Source organism: Oculina patagonica, chromosome 1, assembly GCF_052425735.1.
Source record: "Oculina patagonica isolate OP01 chromosome 1, crgOcupat, whole genome shotgun sequence".
Classification (NCBI taxonomy): domain Eukaryota; kingdom Metazoa; phylum Cnidaria; class Anthozoa; order Scleractinia; family Oculinidae; genus Oculina; species Oculina patagonica.
In genome coordinates, this window is record NC_135758.1 from 12,446,227 (window position 1) to 12,462,917 (window position 16,691).

At 40.4% G+C, this 16,691-nt stretch overlaps 2 protein-coding genes and 1 non-coding gene across 3 annotated transcripts; 1 reads left to right on the plus strand and 2 right to left on the minus strand.

Annotated features, from left to right (window-relative positions):
* The first annotated feature begins 2,324 nt into the window (after positions 1-2,324).
* LOC144656735 (serine/arginine-rich splicing factor 5-like) lies at positions 2,325-6,353 on the plus strand. The gene is made up of 2 exons (XM_078516972.1): positions 2,325-4,426; positions 4,822-6,353. Exon 1 carries the CDS (start codon positions 2,478-2,480, stop codon positions 3,429-3,431), a length of 954 nt encoding a protein of 317 aa, XP_078373098.1. The 5' UTR covers positions 2,325-2,477; the 3' UTR covers positions 3,432-4,426; positions 4,822-6,353.
* Positions 6,354-9,979: 3,626 nt separating this feature from the next.
* On the minus strand, positions 9,980-15,686 carry LOC144656725 (dual serine/threonine and tyrosine protein kinase-like). The gene is made up of 4 exons (XM_078516963.1): positions 14,941-15,686; positions 12,091-13,595; positions 11,690-11,936; positions 9,980-10,897 (listed from the first exon to the last, which is right to left on the minus strand). Exons 1-4 carry the CDS (start codon positions 15,568-15,570, stop codon positions 10,502-10,504), a joined length of 2,778 nt encoding a protein of 925 aa, XP_078373089.1. The 5' UTR covers positions 15,571-15,686; the 3' UTR covers positions 9,980-10,501.
* Positions 14,483-14,556, minus strand: Trnag-acc (transfer RNA glycine (anticodon ACC)). The gene has a single exon. It is a non-coding gene; the product is annotated as a tRNA-Gly (tRNA).
* Positions 15,687-16,691: the final 1,005 nt, after the last annotated feature.

Here is a 16,691-nt window from a genome sequence, read left to right on the forward strand (position 1 = left end):
TATAGGGGTCTACCTGCTTGTATAGGGGTGTACATGGTTGTATAGAGGTTTACATGGCTGTATAGGGGTTTACATGGCTGTATAGGGTTGTACGTGGTTGTATAAGGGTTTACATGGCTGTATAGGGGTCTATATGGCTGTATATAGGGGTGTACATGGTTGTATAATGGTCTACATGGTTGTATAGGGGTTCACATGGCCGTATAGGGGTTTACATGGCTGTATAGGGGTTCACATGGCTGTATAGGGGTGTACATGGTTGTATAGGGGTTCACATGGCTGTATAGGGTTGTACATGGTTGTATAGGAGTTCACATGGCTGTATAGGGGTGTAAATGGTTGTATAGGGGTTTACATGGCTGTATAGGGTTGTACGTGGTTGTATAGGGTTGTACGTGGTTGTATAGGGTTTACATAGCTGTATAGGGGTCTATATGGCTGTATATAGGGGTGTACATGGTTGTATAGGGGTATACATGGTTGTATAGGGGTCTATATGGCTGTATATAGGGGTGTACATGGTTGTATAATGGTCTACATGGTTGTATAGGGGTTTACATGGCTGTATAGGGTTGTACATGGTTGTATAGGAGTTCACATGGCTGTATAGGGGTGTACATGGTTGTATAGGGGTCTACATGGTTGTATAGGGGTTCACACGGCTGTATAGGGGTTCACATGGCTGTATAGGGGTTCACATGGCTGTATAGGGGTGTACATGGTTGTATAGGAGTCTACATCGTTGTATAGGGGTTAACATGGCTGTATATAGGGGTGTACATGGCTGTATAGGGGTCTACATGGCTGTATAGGGGTCTACATGGTTGTATAGGGATCTACATCGTTGTATAGGGGTTAACATGGCTGTATATAGGGGTGTACATGGCTGTATATAGGGGTGTACATGGCTGTATAGGGGTCTACATGGCTGTATATAGGGGTGTACATGGTTGTATAGGGGTCTACATGGTTGTATAGGGGTTCACATGGCTGTATAGGGGTTTACATGGCTGTTTAGGGTTGTACGTGGTTGTATAGGGGTTTACATGGCTGTATAGGGGTCTATATGGCTGTATATAGGGGTGTACATGGTTGTATAATGGTCTACATGGTTGTATAGGGGTTCACATGGCTGTATAGGGGTTTACATGGCTGTTTAGGGTTGTACGTGGTTGTATAGGGGTTTACATGGCTGTATAGGGGTCTATATGGCTGTATATAGGGGTGTACATGGTTGTATAATGGTCTACATGGTTGTATAGGGGTTCACATGGCCGTATAGGGGTTTACATGGCTGTATAGGGGTTCACATGGCTGTATAGGGGTGTACATGGTTGTATAGGAGTTCACATGGCTGTATAGGGGTGTACATGGTTGTATAGGGGTTTACATGGCTGTATAGGGTTGTACGTGGTTGTATAGGAGTTCACATGGCTGTATAGGGTTGTACGTGGTTGTATAGGGGTTTACATAGCTGTATAGGGGTCTATATGGCTGTATATAGGGGTGTACATGGTTGTATAGGGGTCTACATGGTTGTATAGGGGTTCACATGGCTGTATAGGGGTTTACATGGCTGTATAGGGGTGTATATGGCTGTATAGGGGTGTACATGGTTGTATAGGGGTCTACATGGTTGTATAGTGGTCTATATGGCTGTATAGGGGTATACATGGCAGTATAGGGGTTCGCATGGCTGTATAGGGGTCTATATGGCTGTATATAGGGGTGTACATGGTTGTATAGGGGTCTACATGGTTGTACAGGCGTTTACATGGTTGGATAGTGATTAACAGGGTTAAATAGGGGGTCTACATGGCTGTATAGGGGTCTACATCGTTGTATAGGGGTTAACATCGATGTATATAGGGGTGTACATGGTTGTATAGGGGTTTACATGGCTGTATGAGGGTTAACGTGGTTGTATAGGGGTCTACATGGTTGAATATGGGTAAACAGGGCTATATAGAGGTCTACATGGTTGAATAGGGGTAAACAGGGCTATATTGAGGTATACATGGTTGAATAGGGGTAAACAGGGCTATATAGAGGTCTACATGGTTGAATAGGGGTAAACAGGGCTATATAGAGGTCTACATGGTTGAATAGGGGTTAACAGGGTTGTATAGGGTTCTACATGGTTGAATAGGGGTTAACAGGGCTGTATATCTCTTTATAGGGGTGTACATGGTTGTATAGAGGTTAACAGGGTAAAAAAATTTCCGGGTTTATTTTAGGTGACACTTTGTGTTGCGTTATATAACGTATGAAACGTTAGGCTACGGTGGTTGTTATATAGAATTTTCCAAGATGACATCGCACACACGTGCGCTTGGTAACCTCTCGTTATCTAGCGGTTTCTCCAAACAATCATGCGCAGTAGAGTTTCGCGCGTGCGATGGCGGAGGATTTTGAGCGTGGTTTGTGAAAATTTCTAAAAAACGATTCTTGTTCAATTAGGAGCTTTTTTAGGAGGTATGAGCGGGAGGATCTATTGTGGAAGACTGCCTTCCAGTGCTGCTGAAAAGGATTTAGAATCCCTGCTGAAATCCATCGGGAAAATCCGCGATATCGATTTCAAAGAAGGGTATGCTTATGCCGTGTTCAAAGATTACCACGATGCCGATAAAGCTGTTCAAGAACTCAACGGGAAAGAGTTTATGGGCCAGAGTATTCTTGTAGAACGTGCTAAAGATATTAGAAATGGAGTTGGGGGATATACTATGGCAGGTGGCTATACTGCAAGAGTTCGCCAGCCTAAACCCCCTCCAGTGCGAACAAATCATAGAATTCGAGTGGAAAACCTCCCAGCGAGGGCCAAATGGTCAGAATTGAAGGAGTTTATGAGCGTGGCTGGTGAAGTTACTTTCGCAGATACCCACAGAAGGAGACCAGGCGAAGGAGTAGTGGAGTTTTCAAACAAAGAGGATATGTTAAACGCTTTAGAAACTCTTGACAAGCATGAGTTCCTTGGAAAGAAAATTAAACTTATTGAGGAAACCCCTCGTTCTACAAGGGATCGTTCTCTATCACGGTCAAGGTCGCCGTCACCATCGCCAAAGAGGAAAAGACATTCATCCTCGCCATCCTTGTCCAAATCAAAAGAACGTCAGTCTCATTCACATGACAGATCTAAATCCCCAGTAAGAAGCAGAAAAAAGCATTCGTATTCCGAATCACCTTCTCGTTCAAGTCGTCGAAGATCTAGATCACATTCTTTGTCTAATCATAAGTCAACATCGCAATCACGGAGAAAAAGATCACGCTCCAAGTCACCAAGGAAATCACGCCACCGTTCCAGATCCCGATCAAATTCTAAGTCAAAGGGAAGGTCAGACAGACATTCCTCGTCAAAATCTAAGTCACATAAGAAAAAGAAACACAAATCAAGATCACATTCACGATCAAGATCCCCAAGAAAGCGCAAATGATGATTGAACACATTTTTAGAGGACTAGCAATCCAGTATTTTTTTTAGGATGGCATTGTGTCAATGGATCACATTAATCTTATTCATTTGTACAGGAAGACATGCCATGCAACAAGTAAATTCTGTCTGTGACAGAGTTTGTTTTTGTAGATATTTTTTCCACTGACAGTATAGGATTGACTCCTAAAAGAATCTGCGCTTATCTGAGAGTCAAATTTTAATAATACTGTCAATTGCATCTAAGCGTGAACACGTCATAAAAAACATGATCTGAGTGGGTATCAAACGTTGTATGATTCGTCATCAAATATTTGAAGTTTGTTCAACACAATTGGTACCATTTTGTCGGGTTGTCAAAATTTCAAACCAGGAGTTACCTAGACAAAGAAACTTGTTGTTTGAACTTTCATCCGTAATCACTTATTGCAAACATTTGACCATTTGATAAAACAGAACCAACTTAATTGTATTTTGGGCGCAAAAGTTTGCGTAATGGTCTGCGAAATTTCAAATGTTTGATGACAAATCATACAACGTTTGATACCCACTCAGTTCATGTTTTTTATGACGTGTTCATGCTTACATGTAGATGCAACCGACGGTAATATGATCCTACTGTGGTTATCAAAAATATTACAGACTGTATACATGTAGCTGGCAGTCTTAAAGGGGCAGTATCACAAGAAGTGCTCTAAACTGTTTACTATGCTTAAACTGATTAATAGCCTTGGAATGGCAAAAAGAAGGGTATAATTCATTCTCAAAGATGTAAACAAACAATCAAACTTGAAAATATTGGCCTGATGTTTTCAAGTTTCAGGCCACTTCTTTTCTTCCGGTTCATAGCTACACCACTTATTAAACAATTTTCATGTCATGTAAAGTATGTTTTAGTAAGAGCAGGCAACTATTAGTGGATTTCCATGTATATTAACACCTTCATTGGAATGTTTAAGGAGCACTTAAACTTGGCGAGACTGCTCCTTTAAAGGGACCGTGTCACGGATTTTAGCCAAACTTAGGCATAGGAATTTACCACCAAATTTGTTTAAATATATAAAGTAACATCTTAAAGCAGTGAAGGGATATTTAAATAACACACCAAATGCAAAAGATGGTACGGATGGCCAAAAGTGACGAAGATTGAAACGGATTGCGATATGGGTTTTTGAAAAATGGTCCGGCGGAACAGTTTTCAAAGTTAATCTTGTTTGCTTGTAACTTTCAATTATAACGCCGGGAAACACATTTGGCTGCAGTGAAGCTATGGTTTTGTCATTTAGAATCATAGAGTTAATTTCTTTGCAAACATTTAGTTTTATAGCGGGTGTTTGGCAAAATTTCATAACATAAAATTAACTTAGCCGTGACACAATCCCTTTAATATGTAGTGGCACCTTGTTGTGTCATCACGGACCAAACCAAACTTGCTCCCATAGGCATACCTTTGTTTCTCTTTGATAATGACCATCAAAAGCAAAGGTTTTACATGTAGAAGCAAGACTGGCATGATGTGTGATCATCTTTACAATGTAGCATAAAGTTTGTGTATTGTACACAAACTCTGTGTTGCAATATTTTCATTTTGTCTAGATTGTAAGAGATCTTTTCCTTATGGCATATTTATTGTTCATTCTTGCCAATTGCATAGTTGGGGCATGATTCTTCACAAGGTCATATATTGTATCATTAAATCAAGTTTCTTCTATTTTAGCAACTTTCAAATGTGCAAGTGAAAATTCAAATGATTTATAGATGTTGTTACAATAAGAGCTTAAGTTGTTTCCAGTGTCAAAACAATGTACCGTATATTAATGTAGTTCTTTTTATGTTTGGTAAAATGGTCACCAGTTGACTGTAGTTTTACTTTACACCTAAAAAGGCTTCTAACATTTGTATAAAATTGTCCAAGATTGTTGCATGTTAATTGTCAATAACTGAAAACTTCCTTTACAAAAAAGCGAAATGCATGTTACAGTAATCCGACAAAATGTGAGGGAGTTTATGAAGTTTTCAGTTACCAAACAAACTAAACAAAAAAAAAACCTTCCGTGAAAGTTTATGTAAATATTGTAAAATAATGAAATCTTGGACAAGGAAAAAAGAAAAAAAGTTCAATGCTTGTAAAAACTATTTTGCATCAAAGAAAACTGTACATGTATATGCCGTCAACCCAGATAGTTTTTGGTGGTAAATAGAAAGAGGAAGCACCATGTTCTTTTTATAACAAATGGCAAACAGATTGCATTTGATTCTCCTTTTTTAATCTTTAACTAAAGTAAACCCATTGGAGAGATGGAAAATTATTATATGGGCTTTCATATAACATGTTGTACAAATGTCGTATGGTAATAGTGGGATTTTTGCCATTAGACGGAAAAGCAAACATGATGCTTAATCTCACTGATGGCTTAAGTTAGGGCAAAGTATGGACAGGTATTGCCCAAGAAATAGGATAAGTGACTCTGGTCTAGTGAGCCCCAGTGTTGCAGAGCAAGTATTTTCCATGTTGCCCGACTTTGTAAAGGAATACAGTCACTTGTGAATACATTTAACTTGTCAGTATTGTAATACAAGACATTTGTTTTTAAACCATTCGCAAGACTATATTGTAAACAGTCTCTGGCAATAGACTTCAGCCCATATTAACTCTGGCCAACACCAGTATTTTTTCTTGTAAAATGCATTTAACACTCATTTCCGTGCCACGCATAGATCAAACATATTTCTTCCTATTTATGGTCGTTGAGGTGTGGTGTTCATTAAAGGGGTCTTCATTCTTTTCTTACATTCTTGCACTATTTTTGTATGTTTCTGTTAAATGTAAAAATGGCCACTGATTTACAATTAAGCCTGGTCAGTGTGTCTGCATAGAAAATGTCAAAGGTTTTTTTTAAATTAAAATGACAAAACAGCCAATCAATCTGCTCTGTAACATTATCTGTATTCATTAATGTCTGTTCGTTTGGTTGTTTATTTTGTGGTTTAAATTTATTTTTGGTTTTAAAAAGTTTTCAAACCAGTTTCATTTTTATTTTTCATTGCCTTATATTCATTATCTGAAACAAAGGAATAATAATCAAACTGGTTTGAAAAAATTTAAACCAAAGAAAAATTTAAATCACAACATTTACATTTAAAAAAAAATATATGTCAGTGAATATAAGTTTACACATTTATGGGGGAATTCCATAACAAGTGACAGGGACAGAGACTCCCACCTGTATATAAAAGTGACAGGGTGATGGAAGGAACCTCTAATGTAGCAAAATGTCATAATTTTTATGGGTGAGGCCATAGTTAGTATGGTGAGGCTTATATTCATTTTTACCCCTAACTACACCATTTCTAAAGAGAGGTGGCTTTTGTCCTATTCTATACTGAAGCAGCGAGGTTCTCTATGGTCATTTTTCATTGAAACATCCTTAACCGTTCCAAATTAAGGTTTATTAATTTTAAACCCCCAAAACGTACGTATTGGTGGCCAAGAAGTAAATAGTAGCGCGTTGATTTCGATAAACAATACTCAAACAAATACACACTTGATGATTTCAACATTTCTGATCCTAGCAGTACGCAGGAAATCAGGTGTCAGATATCAACCTAACCTGAGATCATGCCCTTCCTCCCTACTTACCATCTTTGCAAGGGAAAAAACGCCTGATCGCAGGTTAATATCAACCTAGTACATGTAAATGGCCCAGCTCACCACGAGTCTCTCGTAGCTCAGTTGGTTAGAGCACCCAACCGGTATCTGGGAGGCCATGGGTTCGATTCCCGGTCGGGGACTCAGAATTTTATTGTCCCATGCTCGTGTCATCGTTGAAAAATAAATCTTCATTATTTACTAGTGATACCTATCGGTAGAAATGCCAACGAGTACAACGGGACGCTTTATGATTTTAATCGATCACTAAACATTGCGCGTTTTCTTTGAAAATCTTGAATGTTTATGGAATAAAATGCGATTTTATGAAGGCTAACAAAAAGTTCTAAAATAATACCAAAGTAGTGAAGATTTAGTGCGAAATCTTGTAAACTTTATGCTATTTGCGAGTTTCAAGCCATTGTTGTCCGATGCCGCTATTTTGGAAAGGTTTCCGCTGTTTTAAAGTCCTATAGGTCTTAATCAAACACGAAAAATAAATTACGAAACAAAAAGAAAACTTTTACAAAGATTCGGCCAAAACAAAGCATTTCAAACTTTCCACACTGCAGTTCAATCCATTCAGCACATAAGTATTAAAAAAATTGAGGTTTTAAAAGGTAAAAGCCTGGTCAGACAAGTTTGTGGCCAAAGATGGAACTAGTTTATTTTATTAATATTCCGAGAATAATTCATCACGCGCAATGCGTGATGTCTCAAATATCACGTTGAATTGTTGTTGTTGAGACACTGCAAATTGCGTTCGGGCAACCAGCTTTTAGGAAAATTAAAGGCCCTGTTTCCCGAGGAAAAAAACGCCGAAGTATCCAGGAAAAAAATGTAGTATAGGGAATTTATTTTATAAATTCGAGAAACGAAATAAAACTCTCTTATGATTGATAAAATCTGTGTTGTTTACTTTGCCAGACCTAACTTAATTACGCATGCAAATTTGTATGACTTCGAAATTTTCGAAGCTTTGGAAATCTTGAAGCTTTGGAATGAATTTTTTACCTTCATCTTAAATGAAATTAAATTCTAAACAAAGTTTAATTCAAGTTTCTTTCGTATTTCAATCTCTAGTTCGGGAATTTTGGCTTTTTGAAGCGAACAGATTTGAAACCTCTTTGTTATCTGAAACGCATCGTGTCTGGGAATTTTAGTTGCCAATGACTCATGCACGTGCTGAACAAATTAGTAGCGCGCTACAACAAAGTGTGCACGTGCTGAATTGTGTCGTCACGATCTACCTTACATTACATTACATTACATTACTTACATTTCTCGACATTTGGAGTGTTTCAGAGATTTTTTTCGCATGTACAAATCTTCTCGCGGCTCTATGTTCTGCCGCCTCGTCAGGCCTTCTGGTCTTCCAGAAGGCCTGACTCGTTGGCAATCACCGAGCTTAAAATTTACCATCTTCATTATTTACTATACTCAATTCGTTTTGGCCAAATGAAGTCAGCGTCAACAAACTTAGGAAACTTCCATCTACGTACGACCTGGTTTCAGTTATCCATTTATATGAAGCTGATTACAATAAATCTGGTCTACAAATCTTTTGCGAATCGCACACTGCCAAGACAGGCTGCCAAGATGGAAATGACTCGGGTAGCGACTTGATTAGTTGAACGTGAATTCTTCCTAGCAGTTAGTGACCTCTGCCATTGTTAGCAGACACTTGACTTTAAGAACGTGGAGAAATTCTAATGTTAAGCTTATAGTTTTTAAGAAAATTTAGAATTTAAAATACTTTTGACCATTTTCAGCCTTGAATCACTTTTGGCCTCAACGCCGTTTTGTGTACAATGTACTTTCGCTTGGTAAATAATAAAGATGGTTAATTTCAAGCTCGGTGATAAATGGTGAAGAAATTATTCAACATGACACGAGCGTGGGACAAATGTACTTTCGCTTGTTTGTAATCATGGCACGAAAAATCTCAGTACCAATAAAATAAACAAATTACACCATGGAAAATACTTTGTACGATTTTTATTCACTCGTTGAGGTATATCAGAAAACTCACTTGTTCGCTACGCTCACTCGTTCGTTTTCTGATACTACTCAACTCGTGAATAAAAACAGTATGCGCGCATTTTCCATGGAGTAATCTCTATGTACAAGGTCACAGTACAAAATTGAGCAACGTTGACCAAGAAACTTTCAAAATTCTTAAGTATTTATTTTCAATCATTTATTATGTGGCTGTTCTATTGTAGATGCAACTCTCAATTTCCCATAATTTGTTAAAAATTAGCCTCACATTTTTATAAACCCGGCTTCAGTTGTGAATGAAAATGAAAAACTCCTGACTACGTTAAAGGCTCTGAAGTAGCCATGCACTTGTATATTATAACAAGAAAATACAAGTAAATAATAAAGATGGTAGATTTTTAGCTCGGTGATAAATAGTGAAGAATATTATTCTACATGACACGAGCGTGGGACAAAGAAAAAATCTGAGTCCCCGACGGGAATCGAACCCATGGCCTCCCAGAATACCGGTTGGGCGCTCTAACCAACTGAGCTACGTGAGACTCGCTGTGAGCTTAGGCCATTTACTAGGTTGATAAGTGACACGCGTCCTGCATACTGCTAGGATCAGCAATGTCGAAATCATCAAATTTGTAGTAAATAATAAAGATGGTAGATTTTAAGCTAGGTGATAAATAGTGAAGAATATTATTCTACATGACACGAGCGTGGGACAAAGAAAAAATCTGAGTCCCCGACGGGAATCGAACCCATGGCCTCCCATGGCTCACAGCAAGTCTCACGTAGCTCAGTTGGTTAGAGCGCCCAACCGGTATTCTGGGAGGCCATGGGTTCGATTCCCGTCGGGGACTCAGATTTTTTCTTTGTCCCACGCTCGTGTCATGTAGAATATTCTTCACCAAGAAAATACAATGATAACGAATATATCAAACAAATCATAAATCCTTAAATGTAGCGTGTAAAGTGCGGGTGAAAGATTGACCTGAAATTTACGTCACCCTTGTTTGTGACACTTTAAAAAATTGCCAAAACTGCAAAGGTCTTTTAGAGAAGAATTTGGTGCTAATTTTTGCTTACTGCGTTTTAATACTTAAGAAAAGCTATATTTGTACGATCTGTTAAAAAAGGGCCGATATGTATCATTCGTTATATTGCAAACTGAAGAAGGATGTTTTACTACCGAGAGATATTTGAAAATGATAGTTTGTATAAAAGGCATTAGCAAACTTACAATCAAATGTTAACTACGTCTTGTAACTATGGTGTTTTTGTCCTTGGAAACTTATGTATTTTTATTGTAAAAAACGGTAAAAAGTCAAGTTGTCATGTAACGCGGTTTTGATGTTTCTCCGCGCTCCAGTGACGTCTTGCAATTGATAATAAACTTGCGTTGCTATTACTGTCCGGAAATGACTTCGATTTCTTTACAGAGTGCAACGAAAAATGTGCTCGATCTCCTCACACACATCATGCGTTGCTAAGACACACCTCTGCCGCCAACACTTCGTCATTAATTCCCAGCAGGCTTCAGTGGCGTCCACTGGACGTTCAGGGTAAATTTCCTTCTCAACAGCCAGCTTCATGGCTGCTACAGTGGTGTATCGATCATAGGCCTGGGGACGCCGTTTCCCAGATCCCTCGCACAGCACCCACAGCAAGATTCCAAAGGCGTAGATGTCGTAAGAGCAGTCGCTTCCTTGACCCTTGCCGTGGTTTTTGTGCATCTCCAAGGAGATGTGAAATGGAGTTCCTTGGCGTGTTCGTTCGAATGGCTTTTCGGGTTTCGCCATATTGATCTTAGCTGTACCATCTTCCATGAGCTGTTGAGGTAAATGTAAGAAAAAAAAAATTAAAAAATCTCTTATCAGTTTAGTTGAACTGTACAAACGTGTCAAAACTGTCGACTATTACACACCGTAGGGGACTGAGCGCTATCAAAATGAGTATATTGGTATTACTAAACAATAAGAATTTTTTTCACGTTAGAAAAGAGTCATTTTCAAAACGAGCGAAATTTTCGTTCCCAGAGGACGAGAGAGGGTTTTGGGAACGAGATTGTGTTTGGATACGCCAATACCGTAGAATTCCGGTTATAAGCCCTGGGCTTATACAACTTCGTAAGGGGTTTTGGGTGGGCTTATAAGCAAAGGGGCTTATATCCGGGAGGGCTTATAAGCGGAATAAAAAAATCGTTTCAAAAAGTGTCATGGGAGTGTTGACTGAAATGTTTTTAAGTTAAAAACGCATAATAAAGCAACATTTAGCCCTGTTCAGTACTGTCATCCGGTAGAGGGGGGCTTATAATCGGATGTATTTTTTTGTTTCCAGGTAGATGGGCCTATAATTGGGGGGGCTTATAAGCGGGGGGACTTATAACCGGAATTTTACGGTATTCCCGCTGTGACGTCACATAGAAGCACTCTGCTGATTAGACGACAATCTTTTACTTGACACTCTTGGAAACATTGCAACTTCCAAGGAAAAATCGAGATAAATTGAGAGATAATGTACTGCGGCTGGTGACACCAGCCGATGTTCTAAGAATTGTCTTCTATCTAAGCATTATAATATGTGGTCCAAAAACTTTCTGGTGCATGTTTTTGCAAGCTTACCAATATGGAATCTGCTTTGACGTCTTGATGAATGTAATGTGCATTGTGTATAGCCTTCAGCCCGTCAGCTACATCCACTGCTATCTTTAGTCGGCTTTTTAGAGGAAGACGACCTTCTTGAAGTGCTGTAGTCAGGTCTGAATCTGCCTTTTCCGTCAAAACGTGAAGAACTCCGGGCTCAGGAATCAACCAACCATGAACAAATAGAAGGTTGGGATGGGCTGTGTCAATCCTTGTTTGGATTTCCCTGCAATTTGAAAAGATGAAACGCATAATTTAAAGCAAGCGTTCTGAGGAGACTTCTCTGTCTTACTTGCTTAACCTGAATTCCTTCCCTCGCTTCTGTACTAGACTTCGATGTTTCCGGCAAATGTCCCTACTTGATACTTGTTGATACTTACATAGTGTTGATCAAATCCACTGCCGTTTGGGCCCACACTTCTGCTTCCACCTTCTCTTCCTCGATAACCTTTACCACAAACTCTCCAGTGAACTCTTCACCCGCCCAGCCTGTACATTCATGAATAGTTCCGTGTTTTGTAGATTTGAGTGCTGGACCCAAGGTCAGTGGTCCGTTTTTTAGCAAGAATTGCAGAGCGAAGCCTTGAACCACCAGATGCCTGACAGTGGGGATGTATAGGGCTGCCATTTCCTCCAGTTGCTGTGACCAGTTATTCGACACCAAGTCGTTGAGGCCATTGAGGTCATCTACGACCTTCAAGAAAGCGTTGTGTACGGCATCAAGAACTTTTGTACATGCAACACTAATCGAATGGGTGATTCGTTGAGGGCTGAATTTGGAAACAATCAACTCGACGATTTTTCTTCTGGTTTGCTTATCTGCTAGATTGAAACCAGCATTTGAAGATTTCCATTCCATCGCGTGAAGTAACCCTTCAATTACGACTTCCGACAACACCTCTCTCAATACTTTGCTTATCACGGTTCTCAAAAGTACAAAGAGCTCGAGAGAAGTTTTGTCTGGCAAAGGATTCTTTCTTGTTTTTGGTTGGTCTGATCCATATGCTACGTCAAAGGCTTGTCGAAGAAGTGGATTGAAAATGTTTCTTGAATGTAGCTTTACGAGGTGTTTTGCCCTGTTCAGAAAACCTTCAAAAACACGTCTTAATTCATTGAAAGTCCTGTCCAGAATTAACCCTTTCAAAACGATCAGGAATCGAAGGAAAGGGGCGTCTTCTTTATTCCAACTAAATGTGCGATTTTCGTTTACAAGAAGCAAGTTAATCAAGCGTGCTTCCAACTCGTGTACAGGAGAAACTTGCATTGTTGTGTGGAGCTGAAGCTCTTCTAACATGAATTTTTCCTCAAGATTGAGTAAACTGCAATTCACTAGCATTCCTATTTTTTCTTCACTTGCGACGGTTTCGGTCAACGTTGCATGTAAAGATTTCTCGACGCTTTTAGCGGTGTCAAATTCCAATGGACTTCCAAACATACGGGGCAGGGCTTCCCTTGATCTTCCCATAGCTTGGACGAGACTCATCTGCAGAAAAACGAGCTTTCCTACCACTTGCTTAGTCTGCCTTTTGATGGTTTCTTCAAGAATACCCAACAAGCCGTCTTCAAATTTGCTAAATAGATCAGTCGCCATGCTGCAGTTATTTTTCCTACGGTCTTCACGGACGTTTTGCGCAGATATGCCATGAAACGAAGAACACGTGTCATAAGATTCATTGTCGGCTATGAGTCCATGGTGCTGTAACTGAGAGAAGACAATTTTCTGCTTGTCAGCTTTTGTCACTGTTTCCTCTTCATCAGAGTCAAGTTCGTCGGAGCTTCGGGTGTCATGAGACTCCGCCCCAGCCGAGGTATCAACCTTGTTGCACACGAACATGAACGACAATTGTGGGTACTTGTCTTGAAGGAAACGGATTGTGTCACGATCCTACGATCAACCAAATGATCTTTTTTATCATCTTTTTTGTAAAATCAGAAACCAGGCCTATATTGTAAACGATTGCCGCGAGCAGGATCACTAGCACAGGCAAAAACACAGGAAAAGGCCCCAGCTATCAGGCACAGGCACAGGCACAGGCACAGGCACAGGCACAGGCACAGGCACAGGCACAGGCACAGCCACAAGGCACAGGCACAGGCACAGGAACAGGCACAGGCACAGGCACAGGCACAAGGCACAGGCGCAGGCGCAGGCACAGGCACAGGCACAGGCACAGGCACAGGCACAGGCACAGGCACAGGCACAAGGCACAGGCGCAGGCGCAGGCACAGGAACAGGCACAGGCACAGACATAGGCACAGACACATGCACAAGCACAGGCAAAAGCACAGGCAAATGCACAAGACAGGCACAAGCAGGGACAGGGGCAGAGACAGAAGCAGAGGCAAAAGCAGAGGCAGATGCAGGGCCAGGTGCATAGTTACCAAAGTGAGAGAAGCGCAAGAATAAACATCGTTTTAGTTTTGCTTGTACTTTTGGTTATTTCAGAGGTGCTTACGCTCACTTCACAAGTGAATACTTTATTTACCCTCGGATTGTAGAGTAGTGTTAACATAGCTAATATCTCCGAGAATTTCAACAGTACAACGGCACAACAGGCAAAGACCAGACCACAACACCGGGAACTCCATGCCCTACTCTTTACGATAAGTGTGTGGGTTCTTTTACGTCCCCTGCTGCCATAACACTCAAGATACAGGAGACGGGTCCTACGGTTTATCGTCCTTATCCGAGAAGACTAGAATATCTAACCATTTGCAGTTGTTATTGCAAAGGCAGCATATTTTCCTCAGTTATTTTAAGACCCTGAGTGTTGGTCCGGTCTGGGACTCGAACCCGAGACCTCCCGCACGGTAGTCCGGCGCTCTACCAACTGAGCTAACCGGTCGGCGGTCTGGGAACAGGTGTGAAATAAAGCACAAGCATAGTCACAGAAAACTGAGAAGCGCTGTGTTTGCGTATGTCACACGTTAGTGCTTGAGTGACGCAGACTCACAGTCTTGTAACGTAATACTTCCGGGTAACGATACCCAGCAAAATGCTTGACACGCAAAGTTCTTATCATAATTTTTGCTTCAGGAGACATCAATAAACCTACAAACGACTACTTAAATTAAAGTCACGTATTAAAACTTTGTAGCAAAGGGTGCTTCCAGTCGAATGTGTTTTGGGTGTCTAGTAAGCTCAGTTACGAAATTAAATTCGACAGCATACAGCAATCATTCCAATTATTAAATTAATCAGACGGCAAATCACTCGTGTCGATACCTACCGATGATCTCAGTTGTTCATTCCCATCAATGACATAAACGACGAGAGGTGTTATACCTTTTTCAAAGAAAGTATCGACCACATCATCAAGCGCATCATTTTCATTCTTCCCTGGAGAGTCAATCAATTCAATGCCACTCTTCAGGAAGGGATGATTCAAGGTAATTTCAACGGTACACTTGAGCTGTTCCGATTGTTCTCTACCTTCATCGCAAACCACCACGTATTCTTTGGGAACTCTCTTTGTGAACGTAGTCAAAGGTTGGACTTCTTCTCCAGCTTTGTCGACGACCCTGACTGTGTTTTGGCCCGCCGAGTTACCGATCCTTACTATTCGGGAAGTACATGGCGTTTCGTGGACCGGGAGGAAGGACCCGCCAAGAAGCTCGTTCAAGATCGCACTTTTTCCACAATTTCGATTACCAATGAAAACTACCGACGGTCTCTTCTTCAAGGCTTGTTTGATTTCTTCCATGTTTAACGATGAGGATAAGGCGTCAATGGCGTCTTCGCTAAGCTTGTCTTGGGTTTTCATTTCCTCTAAACACTGAATTGTCTTGTTGAACAACGACGAGGCTCGTTCAGAATACACTTTGAACTCCTCCACCGCCTTTTCTAGCTTTTCTTGCATTTTTCTGGCATAAATTTACGAATATAATCTAAATGAACGACTTTCAAAATGTCTTATTTGTTTGCTAATAGGGCTGTGAAGGTTGAATTGTTAACAGGGTCACGCCTCTCATACGATGTACATGCACAACTTGTCACGAAATTTCTCAGAAAAACGCAGCGTGACTACCGCAAGCGAGAAGAAGTTACAGTAAAATGTATTGAACATGACCTCGATATAACGAACTCCTCGTTATAAGGAACTCAATCCGGAAGCCCAAACATAAAATGTACCCCAGTATAACGAAAAAGTGTCTACACTCGACAAAAGATGAATGCAGAACAGACTAACAACGATGAAAATCCTTTAATCCAGCTGTTACAAGAAAACAAGTTGAAGTTCATGTCCTCATCTGTGTTCATATATTAATTTTTGTACATTATTTATGTTATTTTCACATATCGTTGATATTCGAAAATGCTGGGTGCGAAGGGCGGCGTAACAGCGTTAAAAACTGATTAACTATACCTCGATATAACGAACATTTTGGTTGTTTTTCCACAAATTCGTTATATCGAGGTTTTCGATATAAAGAACCCTCGATATAACGAACAAATTTTCGCAGTCCCTTGGTACTTCGTTAAATCGAGGTTCCACTGTACATCATAGACTACATCATGAACAACGCTACTTTACAAATCATTAAAGCGACCTGATGGTGAGTTAGTGAAGCGGTGAAAATATTTTCAATTAATGTGCTTGTGCCCCTACGTTCTACAGGTCTGCTAAATAAGAATGGTCCTAAGAATTTAAATTAGTTTATAGACCCCTCACCCCGTTCCCCCGCCAAATCTCAAGTTACATCATCACGCCGTTACGCTGTTACGCTGTTACGCGTTTTACCAACAACCGACATGTTAGGGCCTGTTTACATGGAGGGAGGGTGCCCCGGCTAACCGAGTTACCCGGCTAGAAGGGATAAAACCTAGCCCGCCTTTACATGCAGAATTCACAGTACTTCTACCCGAGATGAGACAGCGTCATTGAAGCGTGTCACGGCGTGGGAAAACAATGTAGCTCCAAATGATTGAAGAAAAATATGACTTTTTACTGAATAATCAAGGCTTTTCGTCTTCAAACCT

Bases quoted from the DNA above. Each gene is read 5' to 3' on its own strand.
- LOC144656725 (XM_078516963.1), bottom strand. From the start codon at position 15,570: ATGCAAGAAAAGCTAGAAAAGGCGGTGGAGGAGTTCAAAGTGTATTCT. The intron at 11,937-12,090 runs GTAAGTATCAAC...TTCAAATTGCAG, and splicing joins GTGGATTTGATCAACACTAT to GGAAATCCAAACAAGGATTG. The intron at 10,898-11,689 runs GTAAGCTTGCAA...TTACCTCAACAG, and splicing joins TCAAAGCAGATTCCATATTG to CTCATGGAAGATGGTACAGC.
- LOC144656735 (XM_078516972.1), top strand. From the start codon at position 2,478: ATGAGCGGGAGGATCTATTGTGGAAGACTGCCTTCCAGTGCTGCTGAA.